Here is an 18,269-nt window from a genome sequence, read left to right as displayed (position 1 = left end):
GATATTAGAAAATACTTTCTGACAGCGAGGGTAATCAATGAGTGGAACAGGTTACCACCGGAGGTGGTGAGTTCTCCTTCAATAGAAGTCTTCAAACAAAGGCTGGACGAATATCTGTCTGGGATGATTTAGTGAATTCTGCACTGAGCAGGGGGTTGGACCAGATGACCTTGGAGGTCCCTTCCAACTCTACCATTCTATGAAGTCAACTTTCGAATGACTTGCAGGAGGGCTATGTTCTAATAGGTTGTGCCCTAGAGGCATTGTACTATCTACCATCTGCATACTAAATTTCTCAGAGGAGCATTCATGGTTTTAAAGGTCTCCCCACACCGACTAGACGCTCTCCACAGGTAGAAACTATACCCTTCTGACCCACGTCATAGGCCTCTCACCCAGCAAACTACTGTACACGCACGGGGGGCAAAAACAAAAAAAAATACTGTCTGTGTATGGTTATCTTTTCCTTCTGGGGAAGATTTTGACTTTGGCTTATATTCTCAGTCATTGTTGCAAGGCTTGTTAAAATGTATGACATTGACTTGGAGGAAAGCTACCTTCTACGAGGATCAATAGAAAACAACTATTAGCGCAAAAAACTTTCTGCGCTCAGGGAATTGTAAGTTTCGACAACTGGTTATTGTCAAATAACAGAAAGGAGTCGCACTTACTCGGGAGGAGGGGGGTATGATGACAATAAGCCCCCTCCTTGAAGTGATGTCTCCTCACTGTCCAAACAAACGTCACGTTCCAAGCGTATTAATAAGACGGTATCACCTTTATTCCAATACACGATAAATATAGGCAACGCGTTTCTGTGCTCACAGACACCTTTCTCAAGCCATAATTGTGTTAGTAGTCGCAGCCTCTAACTGTCCTTCTCCTCCCACCAGTACCTCCTGGCGATGGTCCTCATGTACTTCAGGAGAGCCGGACTGCGTACTGAGGAATATTGAAAGAACTTCTTCCCAGCTCTGTAAGTTGCTTTTATTATACCAGATATATAGCCTGGATGTGCCATCAGTATGTGATCGGTGCCTTCAGACCGCTGGGATTCTCACTGATCATGTGTATGAAGGGGCTGCTGTATTTTGGCAGTCACAGCGGTCCTTTAATGGTCACCCAAGCAAGATCTCACCAGTCGCAGCTGCCCACCACAGGCGGCTCCCCTCCTCAGTGCTGGCTGCACGCGGACACTGCAGGGGTGGGGCTTCTCCTCAGCGTGTGGTGAGCCTCCTTTCTGTTATTTGACAATAACCAGTTGTCGAAACTTACAATTCCCTGAGCGCAGAAAGTTTTTTGTGCTAATAGTTGTTTTCTATTGATTTTCCTCTTGGTATTACTCTTTTATGAGAGACCCCAATTATTTCCGCAGCTCTCCCCCTTTGGAGGATTAGAATTGCATAGTTTTGTTCAACTGAATGACGATCCTGAGGCGCTGTCTGGGTACTTTTTTCGTGTGACCTTCTAAGAGGAGGCGCTGTAGAGGCATTGTTTCATCTCCCATTTGCATACTAAATTTCCCAGAGGAGCATGGCATGGTCCTGTGCGTCTCCTCATACCTTGGGAGAAACTATTACCCCTCCCGCCCTGTAACTAAATCACTATTACTCCTACTTTAGCCTCCATGCTAGAGATGCCCTGGCCCCTTATAGCTCTTATGCCCCCATCCTTGTCACGAAGAACTCATTGACTTATATTTCCTAGTTAGTAAGTGACTTTGGAGGAAAGCACTTGTACACCACTAGTGCCATCACCTTGTCTCTTTTATCACTTCATTAACCTTCATACTTCATGCGGCATGAAAGCCTATATTTAAATTGAGCTCCCAAAACCCTATTAATAATAAATGGAAATGACAGCGCACTGCCTTCCTATTCTAGTTGTTTAAAGCCAATTTACATTTTACAGTGTGGTGTATGAAGCCTTATCAGCATGAATGTATTTATCATCTGACATCTTCAATAGCGAGCTCTTGTATAGCAGAATTACATGAGCAGAGCCCACTTTGCACAATTCTTGTATGAAATTCAGTACTAATTTCCAGCACCTCCCACACTGCTCCGAGCTACTGTAACCAGACTACTGTTGGAAGACAATTCTTGAATCAAGGGGAGCATGCACATCGCAAGTCTGCAATAGCATCCAGAGTTATGCAGCTCATCATTTACACATCGCACGGGAGGAAATTATAAAGAAACCATATCATTCTAGGAGAACATGCCTGGAAATTCTCCATCACTTAACCAGACGTTGCCATCTACCACCAACACCATGGCACTGCTGAGGGTAGGGAATGGAAGTGGCACTTTCTACGGAGAAGATAGTGACGATGTCTCCCCTGGTTTGGAAATACTGGCCACAATTTCCATAACGTATGCGCTTATCATTTCCATCGGTCTCCTAGGGAACACAATACTTATCAAAGTATTTTTTAAGATTAAGTCAATGCAGACTGTACCCAACATTTTTATCACCAGTCTTGCTTTTGGGGACTTGCTTCTTCTCTTGACCTGTGTTCCTGTGGACGCCTCTCGCTATATGGTGGACACATGGCTATTCGGGAGGATTGGCTGTAAGGTTATATCTTTCATTCAGCTCACCTCTGTGGGAGTATCGGTATTTACCTTGACTGTGCTCAGTGCTGACAGGTAAGAAAGAGTTTCTATTTTTTCTTGTTCTGTCTAATAACTGGTACTTGTGTCTTAGGATAGATCTGTGTGTATCTCTGGTAGGTTTGGATTCTTTCATTGTCGATTTTTACACAATAGGGGTTGTATCAAAATTTAATTATCCTCTATCCACAGGATAGGGGGTGACTTGCGGATTGCTGGGGGTCTCACTGCTGAGACCTGCACTGATCTGAAGAATGGGGGTCTTGTGGCCCCCTTCACTTTCAATAGGACTGGTAAGATAGCTGAGCAGCACCCACTTGGGTATTTCCATCAGCCCCATTGAAATGCATAGAGTGCTGACCGCACATGTATGGCCAGCGCTCTAATCAGAGTGACGTCACTGTGGGGGTAAGGGGTGGAGAGACCCCTACAGTGACATGAGAGTGGGGCACAGAAGTTGTCCCGTTCTCAAGATCGGCTGGGGTCTCAGTGGTGAGACCCCTACAGCTCAGCAAAATTATCCCCTATCCTGTAGATAGGGAATATCTTGAAATTCTGGTACAATTGCTTTAACAAGCAAACTAATATTTTAGAATATTAATTGTGATGTTCCACACAAGAAGAAACCGAGCAACTTCAAGGGGAAATCGTACCTGGCAATGCAGCTCTGACGGAGCAATGTAGTATAGTACGAAGGACAATCAGATGAAGGGTCAGCTATGTAATACATCGATGGGCCAGGTTCAGCAGAAAACCCCCCTATGATGTCCACATGCCCTAATAGGTCGTGTAGAATAGGGTTGTCTTGATGAGACAACCTCTTTAGATGTCCAGATGTCAACTTGTAAGAGACCCTCATCGTCTAGTAACACATTATGATGATTTGTATCACAGGATTGAGTTTGTGATAATCCCATGCTTTTATCATAAGCACAGCTACAAAGGTCCTCTGTTTAAAAAGGATTCTGTTTTTGAAAAGGGCAATGGTGCTCGGTAATGCTTTCTAACACTTTCTACTACTGGGTGAAGAGTTATGGCACTTGGAATATGAACATAGCACTAACGGGCACTGTGCATGCCCACTGACATAAATAGATCATTGTTCAGAAAATTCTGGCATATTGATATTTTCCATCAGTATTAATGGGACTACCCTTAAAGGGTATAGGGGACAACGCTGTAGGGTATAACGTGTTGATCAGTGGGGTCTGACCAAGAACGGAGGTCCTGTGCATCCAAAAAAGAGCGAAGCGGTGGTCTCACATGCACGCTGCCATTCCACTCATTTCAATAGGACCTCTGGAGATAGCCACGTTTAAGCCCTTGAATAGAAGATTTTGTGGGCAAGCCCTTAGCCTAAAGGGTAAATGTACATGGGATGGATTGCATGCAGATGTTCCATACACGGAAGAATAGAGCAGCAGTAGGGTATGGCTGACCTGTTCACAGATGTTGGTGAACTCATGGACCCAGTAACTAGAAGACGGTCAGACTGGAAAACATAGTATGAACTAAGGAAGGGGATTACCAGATGAAGTGTACAGAGCAAACACAGGAGGGAGCTCACCTTACACTGTCCCTGATTGATTCTGCCTAAAAGCAGGGCTACAACCCTGACAAGAGTAACCCCACGCCTGGAACCTGACTAGACACCCTAAATACCCTGAGATAGAGATGGGGGTAAGGCCTCCTTCACAGGGGCGACAAAGTCGCACGATATTCACACGTTGCAACAATGCTACAAATTGCATGTATGTGAAGCCCATGCTTTCCTGTGGGTTCCATCACATTTACGATGTTTTGTAAAATGCGAAATTGCGAGTCAAAAACCTTGCAGGTTTGGTGATATGCACGCGACTCACGAGGCTTGGTGGCCCATATTTCACTATGGAGCCTTCCTCTCTCTTGCATCGTATTGCACGAAAATGCAGTTTTCGTGCAATTCGATGCAACTTTGACAGCAGGAAATCCTACTGTCAAAGACCTAAACTAAGACCTAGCTGCAAGAAAGAAATAAAAAAAAAAGAATACATCATCTTAAAAGCGCTGTCAGCTCCACCGCGTATTCTTAGCCAATAAAGTCAGCCCTAGATGAATCACTGAATGGCTGTGATTGGTTCATTGAGCGCTGGCTCACAGCTCTCAGCCAATCAGAGGCAGTACTTCCAGGAAGTGGGGATTTTTCAATCCCCGGCCAGGAGAGATGATGAAGAGCAGTGCCGGGGACTGGGGAGAAGATGCAGCGGAGCCGGACAGCGCTACTAAGGTGTATTCTTTTTTTATTTCTTTTTCCTGCAGCTAAGGCTTATTTTCAAGGTAGGGCTTATATTTCAGGAACCCCCTCCCCCAAATAAATCCTCGCAAGTGATGCTACAAAGTCGCGCGACTTTGTAGCACCAATTGCAACTTTGTAGTGCTACAAAATCATGGTATTGCCGTGAGAAAATTGATATCGCACGGGCCCCCGATGCCATTGTGTCACCCATGTAAAGGAGGCCTAAAGAAAAGAGAACAGAAGTGACAAGACAAGACTGAGTGACAAAGGGAAAGCAGCAAAAGTGAATGCACAGAACACTGAACTCTGGCCAGTATACAAATAAGCAGAGTCTGTATAATCCCAGGGCGGGGTTTAAAAAACCCGATAGGATGCCTATTATTCCAACCGGCCTATCTACAGCTAAGATGCTTGTCCCTCAGTGTTACAAACATAATTGTTCTGCACTTGTACCGCCAAGCGCATCACTTGGTCCCGGGGCTGATGCTGTGATGTCGCACCCGTGTCGATTCCTGAAGGGCCGTGACATAAAGTGGATGGGATTTTAACAAATACCATCTACACTGCAGAAAGCTTCCGAGCATAAATTGACCTATTGTGGTAATTTTTAAATCCACAGCATGGTAATTTATGTAGCAAATAGAGATGAGCGAGCACGCTCGGATACAGCAGTCACTCGAGCGTGCATCGCTCTTCATGAGTAACTGCATTCTCATCCGAGCAGGCTCGAGGGAGCGGCGGGGGGAGTGACGGGGAGTGAGAGAGATCTCTCTCCCCCCCCCCACATTCCCGAGCCTGCTCGGACGAGAATGCAGTTATTCGAGAAGAGCGATGCTCGCTCGAGTAACTGCCTTATCCGAGCGTGCTCGCTCATCTCTAGTAGCAAAGTTTTCCCATCGACTTCTATAGGTCAAAATCATCCACAAAAAATGTGCAATGAAATTCATTGTGAATCGGCAGCAAAATTCGCAATTGCGGATCCGTCCCAAGTGATTTTACACTGGAACCGCTGTGATTTAATGTTTTTTTACTGTATTGCCTTTTGAAGTGCTAAAGATGTTACATGACCCCCACGGCGGCTCTAGTGTTAATATGAATTGAATGCCGTCCTCACATTTTAACCCCTACTATCACAGATACATTCTCAGGGTACAAGCGTTAACACGTCCCATTATCTTGTCTTATTGTGCAGATACAGAGCTATTGTGAAGCCCTTGGAGCTGCAGACCTCGGACGCCGTCTTAAAGACCTGTGGGAAAGCGGTTTGCGTCTGGATAATTGCCATGTTGCTCGCGGCTCCGGAAGCCGTGTTTTCAGATCTCTATGAATTCAGCACCCCCGATAAAAATACATCATTTAAAGCCTGCGCCCCGTATCCAGTCGCAGAAAAAATATTGCAGGAGGCTCATTCTCTCATGTGTTTCCTGGTGTTTTACATTGTGCCGCTCTCAATCATTTCTGCATATTATTTTCTTATTGCCAAGACTCTCTACAAAAGTACTTTCAATATGCCAGCTGAAGAGTACACACATGCCCGGAAACAGGTGGGTTACCCTGACTTGGTGACTTGGTGAAAATATATCTTTAATCTTGCAGTTGATGTGTTATCTTTTTAGGCCTCCTTCACACGGGCGACACCGCATCCCTGCGAGAAAATCGCAGCGATGCCGCATCGCTACACCGTGCGATATCACTGCGATTTTCTCGCAGCAATACCGCGATTGTGTAGCGCTACAAAGTCGCATGTGACGCTATAAAATTGCAATACAAAGTCGCACAATTTTGTAGCATCATGTGCAAGGATTTTCGGGGGGGGGGGGGGGGGGCTTGAAATATAAGCCCTACCCCGAAAATAAGCTGTAACTAAAGGAGAAAAAAAATATATATACACATCACCTCTTCCGCGCTATCCGTGGCGCCGCCGCATTTTCTCACCAGGTTCTGGCACTGATCTTCTTCTTCATCTTTTGGCCAGGGATTGAAAAATCACTGGCTGCTGGAAGCGCTGGCTGTGATTGGCTGACACTTAGCCAATCACAGCCAGTGCTGGAAGAATGGCTGTGATTGGTTCAATCACTGCCATTCATCGAGCACTTGCTGTGATTAGCTAAGTGTCAGCCAATCACAACCAGCGCTTCCAGGAGGCGGGATTTTTGAATCCCCAGCCAAAAGAGAAGAAAAAGATCAGTGCCGGGACCTGGGGAGAAGCTGCGGCCGGGCTGACAGCTCGTCTAAGGTGATGTATGTGTGGTTTTTTTCCGGCAGTTAGGGCTTTGATTATAGCTTTGACAGAAGCATGCGCTACTGTCAAAGTTGCATCGCATCGCATGCAAACCGCGTTTTCGTGCGATGCGATACAATAGAGAGGAAGGCTCCATGGGGAAACATGGGCTACAAAACCTCGCGTGTCGCGGGCATATCACCGGACCTGCGAGGTCTGTGTGTCGTTTTGTAGCATGCTACAAAACATCTCATGTGTGAAGGAACCCATAGGAAAGCATGGGCTTCATATACATGCGATTTGTAGCATTGCAGCAATGCTACAAAATCGCGCGACTTTGTCGCCCGTGTGAAGGAGGCCTAAGGTGTCCATGGTTCGTCTTGGTCTCCATTACAGTCAGACCAAAGGGGAAGGTTTTTACTGCAGCAAGCAGCTCCAAAGCTAGAACTCGGTTTCTTTCACATAACCCATCACACATGTCAAACAAAAAGCCCGCAGGTCAAATCTGGTCTGCCTCCTGATTTTATGTGGCCTGCCGGCAGTGCATTGAACCTTTAAGGGGTTATCCAGGCAGCACCTGCCAGCACACACCGGGGTCAGAGCGGAAGTACTGCTCCAATCCCTGTGTAGCAACCAGCGCCCATAATTAAAGGTGCAGCCCTCATTGAAGCTGGTGTTTGGTTTGCGCATTAGACTCATCTCTTCATTCAGTGCATGAACACACTGTCCTCTATGTGTGTGTGCACTGAATGAAGAGATGAATCTGATGCACATGCAGAACCCCAGAGGAGTACCCCGGATACCTGACCTACATGTGGAGTTGGGAGAGTTAAGTGATGTCTTGTCATGGTGGCACTTACCAGGCTCCTTTCCCTGAGGGATGACACACAGCCAAGACCAGAGTGTGCCTGCAGACCACCAAAGACACCCCTAGGATAGGGAATGCCAATAAACAGGAGGATGGGGGCAGTGGTTGTCACGGGTGACGCTCTGGTTCCTACACACCGGAGAATAATCACAGACAGGGATTTCTAGTACCTCGGGTCCCTAGGAACGGTTAGGGCCCGGTATGAACTTTACTTGAAATAACTTATAGCAAACAATTATTACACGGCAATCTTAGATACAATCTTCACAGTGCAAGTAAGCAGAGAGGTCAGAGGTCAGGGAGGAAACACAGGATGAAACCGATCCTACAGTCCACATTATTTGCCGGGGACCGCTCCTGGACAGGGAGCACTCCGGAGGAGGAAGGGGGTAGGGTCACTCCACAGACACTCTGGCAGTATTTAATTTGACTTTTAGCAATGGCACCCCGCACTAGGAGACACGTGGGTGTAACTTGCTAACGTACTTCTACACGGGGATCCCAGCGTAGGCAACTTGTAAACTTGAATTTGTACCTCTGGAGTGGGCTCATCTTACAGAATTACTTACGAATGCTCACTACCAGATCTGGGCTCACTCCACTCACATCCAGAATACAGTCACTATGGGATATCTCACCTCCTCCTCCATCTTCACCACAAGGAAGCTGAAGGTGCTTCCATGTGGCTCTGTGTTAGGTGGCACTCTTGCTACTTCAGAAGATGGAAGACCCTTTTCTCGCTCTCAAGCACTCCTATTTATACCTTCACTCGTACCACATGACATGACAGACTGATACATTTACAGGCAGACTATGATTTCATTGAAGTTAACCTCTCAAGCGCCGGAGCTGTACAACACACACACTGGAAATAACAAGACAGGCTTGCAAAGTGCATCTACATGAAACAAACATGTATGACATTTATGAAGCGGATGTACTGGGTCACCACACACACACACACACACACACACACACACACACACACACACACACAGCGCTGGATTCTCGGATGGACAGCAAAGGAATAGGGAGGGGGCAAGCGAGTATTAAAAGCATGCCACCAGACTCAGCAGCCCCTATCCTATAAGCCTATAAACTTTTATGATGTTCACCTGACAGGCTCCCTTTAATGGATAGAAGAGAGTAAGTTCAACTGAGAGGAGAATATCAGTGACATTTCTTGTTTACTTAATTAAAGGGATCCTCTGATCCTGGACAAACAAAGATGGCCGCACTGCATCTCTGACTACCTGATGCTCAATGTGCATTAGTATGCATCTGTTGTCTAAAGGCCCTTTTACATGAAACAAACATTGTTAAAAAAAAACATTGAGTGAGAATGACTTAACGATTTCTCGTTTGAATCAGCCAGTTATTTATCTGCCTGTATAAACAGGCTGCTTGAGCGAACTCTGACATCACTCGCTCGTTCAAATGAGAAATTGGCAGGTCTTAAAGGACCCTAAGACAAGATGAGCAGCACTGGCCAATCAAAGCAGCTTGCAGCACGTATGATACATATTAATACAAAGTGTGCATCAACTAGTCAAAAAAATAACGTAGTAACATATTATGCAAGGCTGAAAAACGATAAATGTCCATCCAGTTCAGCCTGTTTCCACCTTCCCCTTGTTGATCCAGAGGAACGCAAAAAAAACCCAATGAAACAGAAGCCAATTTACCCCATTTAGGGGAAAGAATTCCTTCCTGACTCCATAATGGCAGTCAGAATAATCGCTTGAGCAACATTTGAAAGTTCTTACCTGACTTCAAGATATTTAATGTCTATATCCTGTAATGTTGTAGTGCTGCAAAAAGACATCTAGTCCCTCTTAAACTCCTCTATGGATTTTGCCATCACTACGTCCTCAGGCAGAGAGTTCCACAGTCTAGCTGCTCTCACAGTAAAGAACCCCTTTCTATGTTGGTGATGAAACCTGCTTTCTTCTAGATGTAGCGGATGCCCTCTTATTACCGTCGCAGTCCTGGGTATAAACAGATCATGGCAGAGATCCTTGTATCGTCCCCTCATGTACTTATACATAGTTATTTGGTCGCCCCTTAACAGTCTTTCCAGGGTAAATAATCTCAACTTTAATAGCCTCTCTGGGTATTCCAGTCCCTTCATTCCGTTTACTAATTTAGTCGCCCTTCTTTGGACCTCCTCAAACACTGTAATGTCTTCCCTGAGCACCGGTGTCCAGAACTGTACACAGTATTCCATGTGGGACCTGACAAGTGCCTTATATAGTGGAAGAATAATGTTCTCGTCCCTCGCCCCTATACCTCTTTTAATGCCCCCCAAGACTTTATTAGCTTTTGCAGCAGCTGACTGGCACTGATTGCTCCAGTTAAGTCTACAGTCCACTAGTACCCCCAGGTCTTTTTCCATATCACGTTTCCCCAGAAGTACCCCATTTAGTGTATATTGGTGACATCCGTCTCTCCTGCCCATGTGCAGAACCTTACATCTATCAATATTGAATTTAATTTACATTTTTTTTGCCCAAGCCCCCAGCTTATCTAGGTCCATTTGTAGCCGTACATTGTCCTCCGTTGTATTAATTGTCTTATATCATTTTGTATCATCTGCAAGTATTGATATTTTACTGTGTAGTCCCTCTATCAAGTCATTAATAAATATATTGAACATAATGGGGCCTAATACTGAACCCTGTGGCACCCCGCTAGCAACGGTGGCCCAATCAGAGTACGAACCATTTATTACCACCCTTTATTTTCTATCTCTGAGCCAGTTCCTTACCCAGATACACACATTTTCACCCAGTCCGAGCTGTCTCATTTTATATATCAGCCTATTATGTGGCACAGTATCAAATGCTTTAGAGAAATCCAGATATACGAGATCAATAGACTCTCCCAGGTCCAGCTTAGAGCTTACTTCATCATAGAAGCTGATCAGATTGGTCTGACCTGATCGACCCCTCATGAACCCATGCTGGTGAGGAGTTATTCCATTGTTCTCCTTATTCTAGAATGGCGTTTTTGGGAAACTCCTCAAATATTTTCCCAACTATTGAAGTAATTATTAAAATAGTGCGGCCATCTTTGTTTGCCGAGGACTGGAAGGTTGCTTTAACTATAATGTCCCTTTAAAGCAGTTAACCAATGACTGCATCAGATGTGCTCACATTCAGTCATGTACAGTAGCTCCTGCTGTAGAATTTCCTTAACAAGAACAAGTCTTTCCATTAAATTCTGATTTTCTAAATCTTGTTTAAATTTGAAATATTGCTCATTCTGCCAAGTCTAGAAATTTCCAAGCTGGAACTAATTATTTTTAATTTGCAACAGCCTAATTAATTATTAAGAGGCTAAAAATTACTGCAGCTCTTCCTATGGCTAATGAGTGGATTTGTTAATTTTCTGTGGAGATCACTTGAATTAATTGGAAAATGATTATCTTATATCTGAGCTGTTCACTGTAGACGATGCAGAGAATTATCAGTCTTTGTCCCCAAGATAAATGCAAAAGTGAGCCCATCTATGACAAAGTTGTTAACATTTTCTGGCATTAAATTGTTAATAAACCAATTTGCTAAAATATTCTATTGCTGTTAAGAGTATATGGTATTTGTGTAACATATGGATATGGAACAAAACATGAACATATGCTAACACAAAGTACGCCCCCACACCATGATTTACAGCTATTCCTGTGTGCTGTCAGAGGAAGCAGGACGTACAAGTTCTCGCTGAGTCTTGGCAGCATTATACTATATCAACAATAATATATATCCACTAGCTGATACACCCGCCTTCGCACGAGTTTAGTTGGTACAGGTGTTTACGTGCTGTTCGCACAGAAAAGTTTATGAAGTGGTGGTTACTTTAGAGGAACCGAGGAATAAAATATGTATACACAAAGAGGAGCGTTAGATTCTCCTCAGACTGCATGTACTGATGTCCCTCTGCAGAATGTGCCCCCCCTCCCACTCTCCTCACTTTTTACCATTAAAGGTAACGCCCCTTTGTATTCAAATTTACTCCAGACTGGAGGTTGCAGCCCCTTCTTAGCCTTAAAGGCATGCTCCATGCCTGCAGTTCATGGCCGCTTTCTTCTGCTCAGTAAATGCACACAGAGGCGACTTAAATTCTTTTTAGTATACGCACATAGAGGAACGTTAGATTATCCTCAGTATATACACATAGTGGTGAGGTAGAGTCTTCTCAGTATACAAATCATTCCTTTAGGCTTTAAGGTTTCTGGGAACAGAACTATGTCATGTATTGTGAATTTTTTCACGCTTAGAATTGAATATTGAAGTTGCTACCCCTTTACTTTTCTTATTTAGGATGTAAAGAATGGTCGTGACAAATTTCATGTTTCTGAGGTTCAGATGTGTGTTATTAGTTAAATTACATAGGGGGTCACTTACTTTTACACTTAGAATTGAATAATTAAGTTGCGAGCCCTAAATAGGACCTAAACAAGGCTCCTGCCAAATTTCATGTTTGCATGACACCGAGAAATTAGAGAATTAGATTAGGTACATTACATGGGTGTGCCAATACTTTTGCAATCAGCATTGAATAATAGAGTTGTGACCCCATTACTGTTCCTAGTTATGACCTAAAGAATGGTCATGCCAAATTTCATGTTTGTACGACACTGCGAAGTTAGAGAATTAGATTAGGTACATTATATAGAGGTGCCAATACTTTTGCAATTAGCATTGAATAATCAAGTTTTGAACCATTTACCTTTCCTATTTAGGACCAAAAGAATTTTCCTGCCAAATTTCATGTTTGTACGGCATCGGGAAGTTAGAGAATTAGTGGCGAGTCAGTCAGTCAGTGAGGGTTTTCCCCTATATATATATATATATATATATATATATATATATATAAATGATCTCAGCGTTGCCCACCATCCTTTGTTGTTCAAATACGGGAACGCAGGAGACCTGATGAATCCACATTTATTCACCCACATTATGGTTGGCATGGGATTGGCCATCTTAAATTACTAAACTCTATGCAGCTAAATGACCAGGACCTCTCTGTTCTCCCACCTGCTTTGTGGAATTCAAATATTTGAGCTGGATAGTGATTGATATTAGTGATTAACCCCTTAAGGAGCGCGCCTTTTTTCATTTTTTTCTCTCCACTTTCAAAAAATCATAACCCTTATTTATCCATCGACGTCGCTGTATGAGGGCTTGTTTTTTGCAGGAAGAGTTTTAATAGTACTATGTAAGGTACCATATAATGTACTGAAAAACTTTCTAAGTGGAAGGAAATGGAAAGAAAAACACAATTCCGCCATCTTTGGGTGTGTCTTGCTTTCACGGTGTACCTACTGCAACTAAACTGACATAACTTTATTGCTATGGGTCAGTATGACTGCGACAATATCACTGCTGTGCTACTTTTAATAAACAGAATATCTTTGGAAAAAAAGTAAATGATTTTCTGCCGCCATCTCCTGACCACCATAACCTTTTTATTTTTCCATTGACGTAGTTGTGTCAGGGCTCGTTGTTTGCGGGACGTCCCGTAGCTTCTGTTGGTACTATTTTGTTGTACATACAACTTTTTGACGGCTTTTTAAACATTTTTTCTTGGAGACGAGGTGCAATTCTGGAGTTGTGCATTTTTTTCTCTGACGATGTTCAACATGTGAGGTAAATAATGTTTTTTCTTTGATTGATCGGATTTACAGATGCAGCAATACCAAATTAGTTTTTTCTTATATAAATATGTGAATCTTTTTTTTTTTAAATTTTACTTTCTTTTATTTTTTAATAATTAATAAAAGTTTTTTGGTTTTTTTACACATTTTTACATTTTTTTAGTCCCACACAGGGGACTTGAACTTGCAATTGTTTGGTTGCTCATGCAGTTTAATGTAATACCATAGTATTACATTATACATTGATCTGACAGGCATTCTACCAAGCCACATCACTGGTATGGCCTGATAGGCAATTGGCCATGGCAGTGCTGTGGGCCTTTAGTAGGTACCAGGCTGCCATGGTAACCAAACGGCACCTTGTAATCGTATTGCCTTGGGGCCATTAGGGCCCCCTGAACTTCGATAAGGGCATTTAAATAGTTAACAGCTGTGATCACCGTTCACACTGAGGCCGGCTTCACACTGGCGATAGGCTATTTTGTGTTTTGCGAGAGTGAGTGAAAACGCATGAAAATGAAACCAATGATTTTTAATGGTTTCATTCTCATTTACGATGCCTTCACTGCACACTCACAGCGCTAAGAAAAAACAGCAGTATCGCCCATTGTTCTCAATGGGGCCGACGGCGGCATTGAAAACATAGGCAGTACATCGTGCTGTGACAGCTATGGCAAAGGACCCTTATCCTATCCATTGCTTTAAATGGGGCTAGAGCTGCTGCAGCCCCACTGAAAGCAGTGGGTTGCAGGTAAGCACCGCAGCGATAATTTTCGGGGAAGGGCTTGAAATATAAGCCCTTCCCTGAAAATCCTCTCTAGCTGTAAAGAAAAGTAAAAAAAAATTTTTAACTCACCCAAAAGAGCCGCCCGACTCTTCTCTCCGGCCCCGGCAGACGTATTCTGTCGCCTGGGGATTGAAATATCCCTGCCTCCAGAAAGCGCTGTCCCACGATTGGCTGAGCGATGTAACCAATCAGGGGCAGCACCCAGCCATCATTGATTGACAGGTGAGTGCTGCCTGTGATTTGCTGAGCGCTGTGACCAATGACAGGCAGCTCTCACCTGTCAATCAATGATGGCTAGGTGCCTCCCCTGATTGGTTACAGTGCTCAGCCAATTAGGGGCAGCGCTTTCTGGAGGCAGGGATTTATCAATCCCTGGCCTCCAGAAAACAGAATGCGTCTGCCAGGGCTGGAGAGAAGAGCCGGACGGCTCTTCTAGGTGAGTTAATTTTTTTTTTTACTTTTCTTTACAGCTAGAGAGGATTTTTAGGGAAGGGCTTATATTTCAAGCCCTTTCCAGAAAATCACCGCTGCGGTGCTTGCCTGCAACCCACTACTTTCAATGGGGCTGCAGCAGCGCCAGCCTCATTGAAAGCAATAGATATCATCGCGGACCTCTGCTACAGTGGGCGATAATGCAGCTTTTTCTTAGCGCTGCAGTGAAGGCTTGCAAATGAGAATGAAACCATTGAAAATCATCGGTTTCATTTTCATGCGTTTTCACTTACACTCGCAACGCAAAATAGCCTATCGCCAGTATGAAGCCGGCCTGATAGGGATGTCAGCTGCAAGAAACAGCCTGCACCCGCATCACATGGAGCGGGATAGGCTCCCAATCCCCCTCCATACAAACCCTGAACACACAGGACGTAACAGTACGTTTTCTGTCGTTAAGGATTTAAAGAGGGTTTTCCCACCGGAAAGGTGATAAATGCATGATCATTGGAATCCATTGCTGGAATGTTCATGATCACTAAGACAAGAGTCCTGAGTCCCCTCTTACACCTCACCACAGGACCAGGCTGAAGAGGAGTTTGCATGGAGCGGAGGTCAAGCATGTATGCTGCCACGCTCTACTAAAAGTATCAGGGGCAGAAACAGCCGTGCATCATGCCACTATCAGCCCACTCTATGGCTAAGTGCATACGCAGCAGAAATGCTGTGCTATAGATTTTCCATGCAGATTACAGAACCAGTCATGTGGATTAAAAATTGACCTGCAATGTGAAATTTAACATTTCTGTTGTGGACTGATTGTGGGTTCATTCTGAATTGTTCCCAGTGAGTTCAATATAGAACAAAACCCAACTGTGAAAGTATTAAGATGACCTGTGTTACACTTGTTACATCTTCATGCGAAGCTCGTGGACACATTGTGTCCTCGGTATCTGGGAGGGGTATGAGCGTTTCCTGGAGTACATATATAGTCATTATATCTGAGTGTTTGTACTTCTTATCAGATAATAAGTGTTATATTATGTATTATTAAACTTTTTATAAGGTTTTGTTCCTTTTAATACTGCGGAGGTGTAATGTGAGGCGTTGTCCGCTTATGAGAGATCTATTATAGACTCCTTTGTTCTAGTAACCTGGTTGATGAGGCTTTGATACCACCTGAGTATCAACTAAATTAAGGGATTACTCCAACACCAACTGATGTGGATTTCGCTGCAGGATAGAGTGGCTTCACACCAATGCCCAGGGCTCCACTTTCTTGCTCCGTTCGGAAAGGGGAATCCCCGTGGGCAAACGGCTCCATCTCAGGATGGTACTGAACAGCCCAAATGGACCCCATTGACTGTAATGAGCTCCGTTCGCTTACCCCTCAGCTACCCAGTCTTTAGTCAGAAACAGCGCTGCATGCAACACGTTTTCTTCCAATATTTTAAGCCAGATCTGCGATGGAGGTTCCAACGCAGAAGTGAAACCACCCCAACACAGATCCGCAAGTGCAGATTATGAAAGCATTGACTTTTTTCCTTTTTAACATAATCTGCAAGAAAAGGTGTACAATTTGATGTAGATTTGCCACTGTGGATTCCATCAGATTTGATGGAATTTGATTCATTCCATGTCAACTTACTCTTAAGGGTTAGGCTGGGCTCACACGGGCGTCCCGCAGCAGATTTTGTCTGTAAGCCCTGCCGGCGACCCTGCGTACTGGTGGCTTGCCGTCGGTCATGCGCAGTACAGGCTTATTTTTTGACTGTTTGTATTTCCTGTGCAATCGCTTAGTGATGATGCGGGTACCTGCGGCCCATACACAATGTTAATTGCGTATGGGCTGCAGGTTAGATAGCCTCTATTGACTTCAATGGAGACCGTCCGCGTGGAATCCATGGCAAAATAGAGCATGCGTGATTTTTCCTCTGCTTGCGGAATACGCACTTTGTATCTGCAAGTGTGGGTGAAAAAGCAATATTACGTTCTTTTAAATGCCTGCGTTTTGCCGCGGATCCTTACCGCAGGTTCCATAATCGGAATCCCATGTGAGCCCTGGCTTTAAGCATATTTCTCATGTGTCTGCTGTCTGTGTGCTCAGTGGATTTTACACTTACAGCAAGCAGATGAAAGTTAGTCAATTTGGGGCTATTCGTAAATGCGCAACTTGCACTATTCTGGTACAATTCAGATGTGACCAGACCATTGAAATTCAACTGAACTATGAAATACAGACAGAACATGGACAGCGTTCAATTTTTCTGGATGCAACATAGATTCACTGGCCATGCTTTATACATTGATACTTTGTTGCAAGCAGATAGAGCGCATGCTCCCTCTAGTGTTGTGAGAAATAATTGCATCATTCAACTCCATGGCTTTTTTTGAACATTCATCCATTCATCTGTCTGCCCTATTCATGCGACCCTTAGCATCCAGTGACAGCAGAGACTGCCTTGACGTGTTAATACTAAATCACATTCCTTGTTTTGTTTTGCAGATCGAATCCCGTAAAAGAGTCGCCAAAACGGTGCTTGTGTTGGTTGCTCTCTTTGCCTTCTGCTGGTTGCCTAACCATATCCTCTACCTGTACCGTTCCTTCACATACCACTCAGCAGTGAATTCCTCCATGCTCCATCTTTCTGCCACTATTTTCGCTCGTATACTTGCCTTCAGCAATTCCTGCGTCAATCCGTTCGCTCTTTATTGGCTCAGCAGAAGTTTTAGGCAGCATTTTAAAAAGCAGGTGTACTGCTGTAAGACACATCCCCCTCCACCCCAACCGAGCCCGACCCATAGCTGCACCAACACAGCCATAACTGCCATCAAGGGCAACATCCCCATGTCGGAGATCAGCGTTGGGTTATTAGGAGCTTATGAAATGAAGAGAGACAGCGATAGTATTTAAAAATATACGTGTGACATTTTTATAGTGCTAAAAGGAGAAGTGCATTCATCATGGGAGTCTGGGATGCGGTTATTCAGGTCATCAGACTTGGTCGGTCTGGATTTATGGTCATAACACGGGGGCTAAAATGTAGCCATATTATGGTCATCTGAATGAAGCCTCACATATCAGAAAAGGTAATAATTGGGTATTTTCAGGTAATTTTTACACCCTATTCTCTAATGTGCAAGGTGTGATCAGCGTTGTCAAACCTGGCAGTTCCCATAACACAAAGAGTAATAAAAAGGGGTGGTATAAGGTTCTGGGCACAAGACCAAATCGCAAAAATGCATATAATGCACTAGTTTCCAATATAGGCTGCTTTTACATTTTCTCCCAAGTGGTAATTTTAAGAACAACTGATCTAGAGGGGGGCTTGTACATCAGATTTAGTGGTATTCCTATCTTGGCCATTCATGGCATAACCACAGGATATGCCATGGGAGTCTGATAGATATG

The 18,269-nt window shown here is 44.1% G+C and overlaps 1 protein-coding gene across 1 annotated transcript; it reads left to right on the top strand.

Annotated features, from left to right (window-relative positions):
• Window positions 1-2,220: 2,220 nt before the first annotated feature.
• Window positions 2,221-17,771, top strand: BRS3 (bombesin receptor subtype 3). The gene is made up of 3 exons (XM_066582116.1): window positions 2,221-2,651; window positions 6,083-6,434; window positions 17,364-17,771. The coding sequence occupies exons 1-3, from the start codon at window positions 2,221-2,223 to the stop codon at window positions 17,769-17,771; spliced, it is 1,191 nt and encodes a 396-aa protein (XP_066438213.1).
• Window positions 17,772-18,269: the final 498 nt, after the last annotated feature.

The sequence above is a fragment of the Eleutherodactylus coqui genome, chromosome 10 (assembly GCF_035609145.1).
Source record: "Eleutherodactylus coqui strain aEleCoq1 chromosome 10, aEleCoq1.hap1, whole genome shotgun sequence".
Lineage (NCBI taxonomy): Eukaryota > Metazoa > Chordata > Amphibia > Anura > Eleutherodactylidae > Eleutherodactylus > Eleutherodactylus coqui.
Note: the sequence above shows the minus strand (reverse complement) of the source record. Positions and strands in the feature narration are given on the sequence as shown.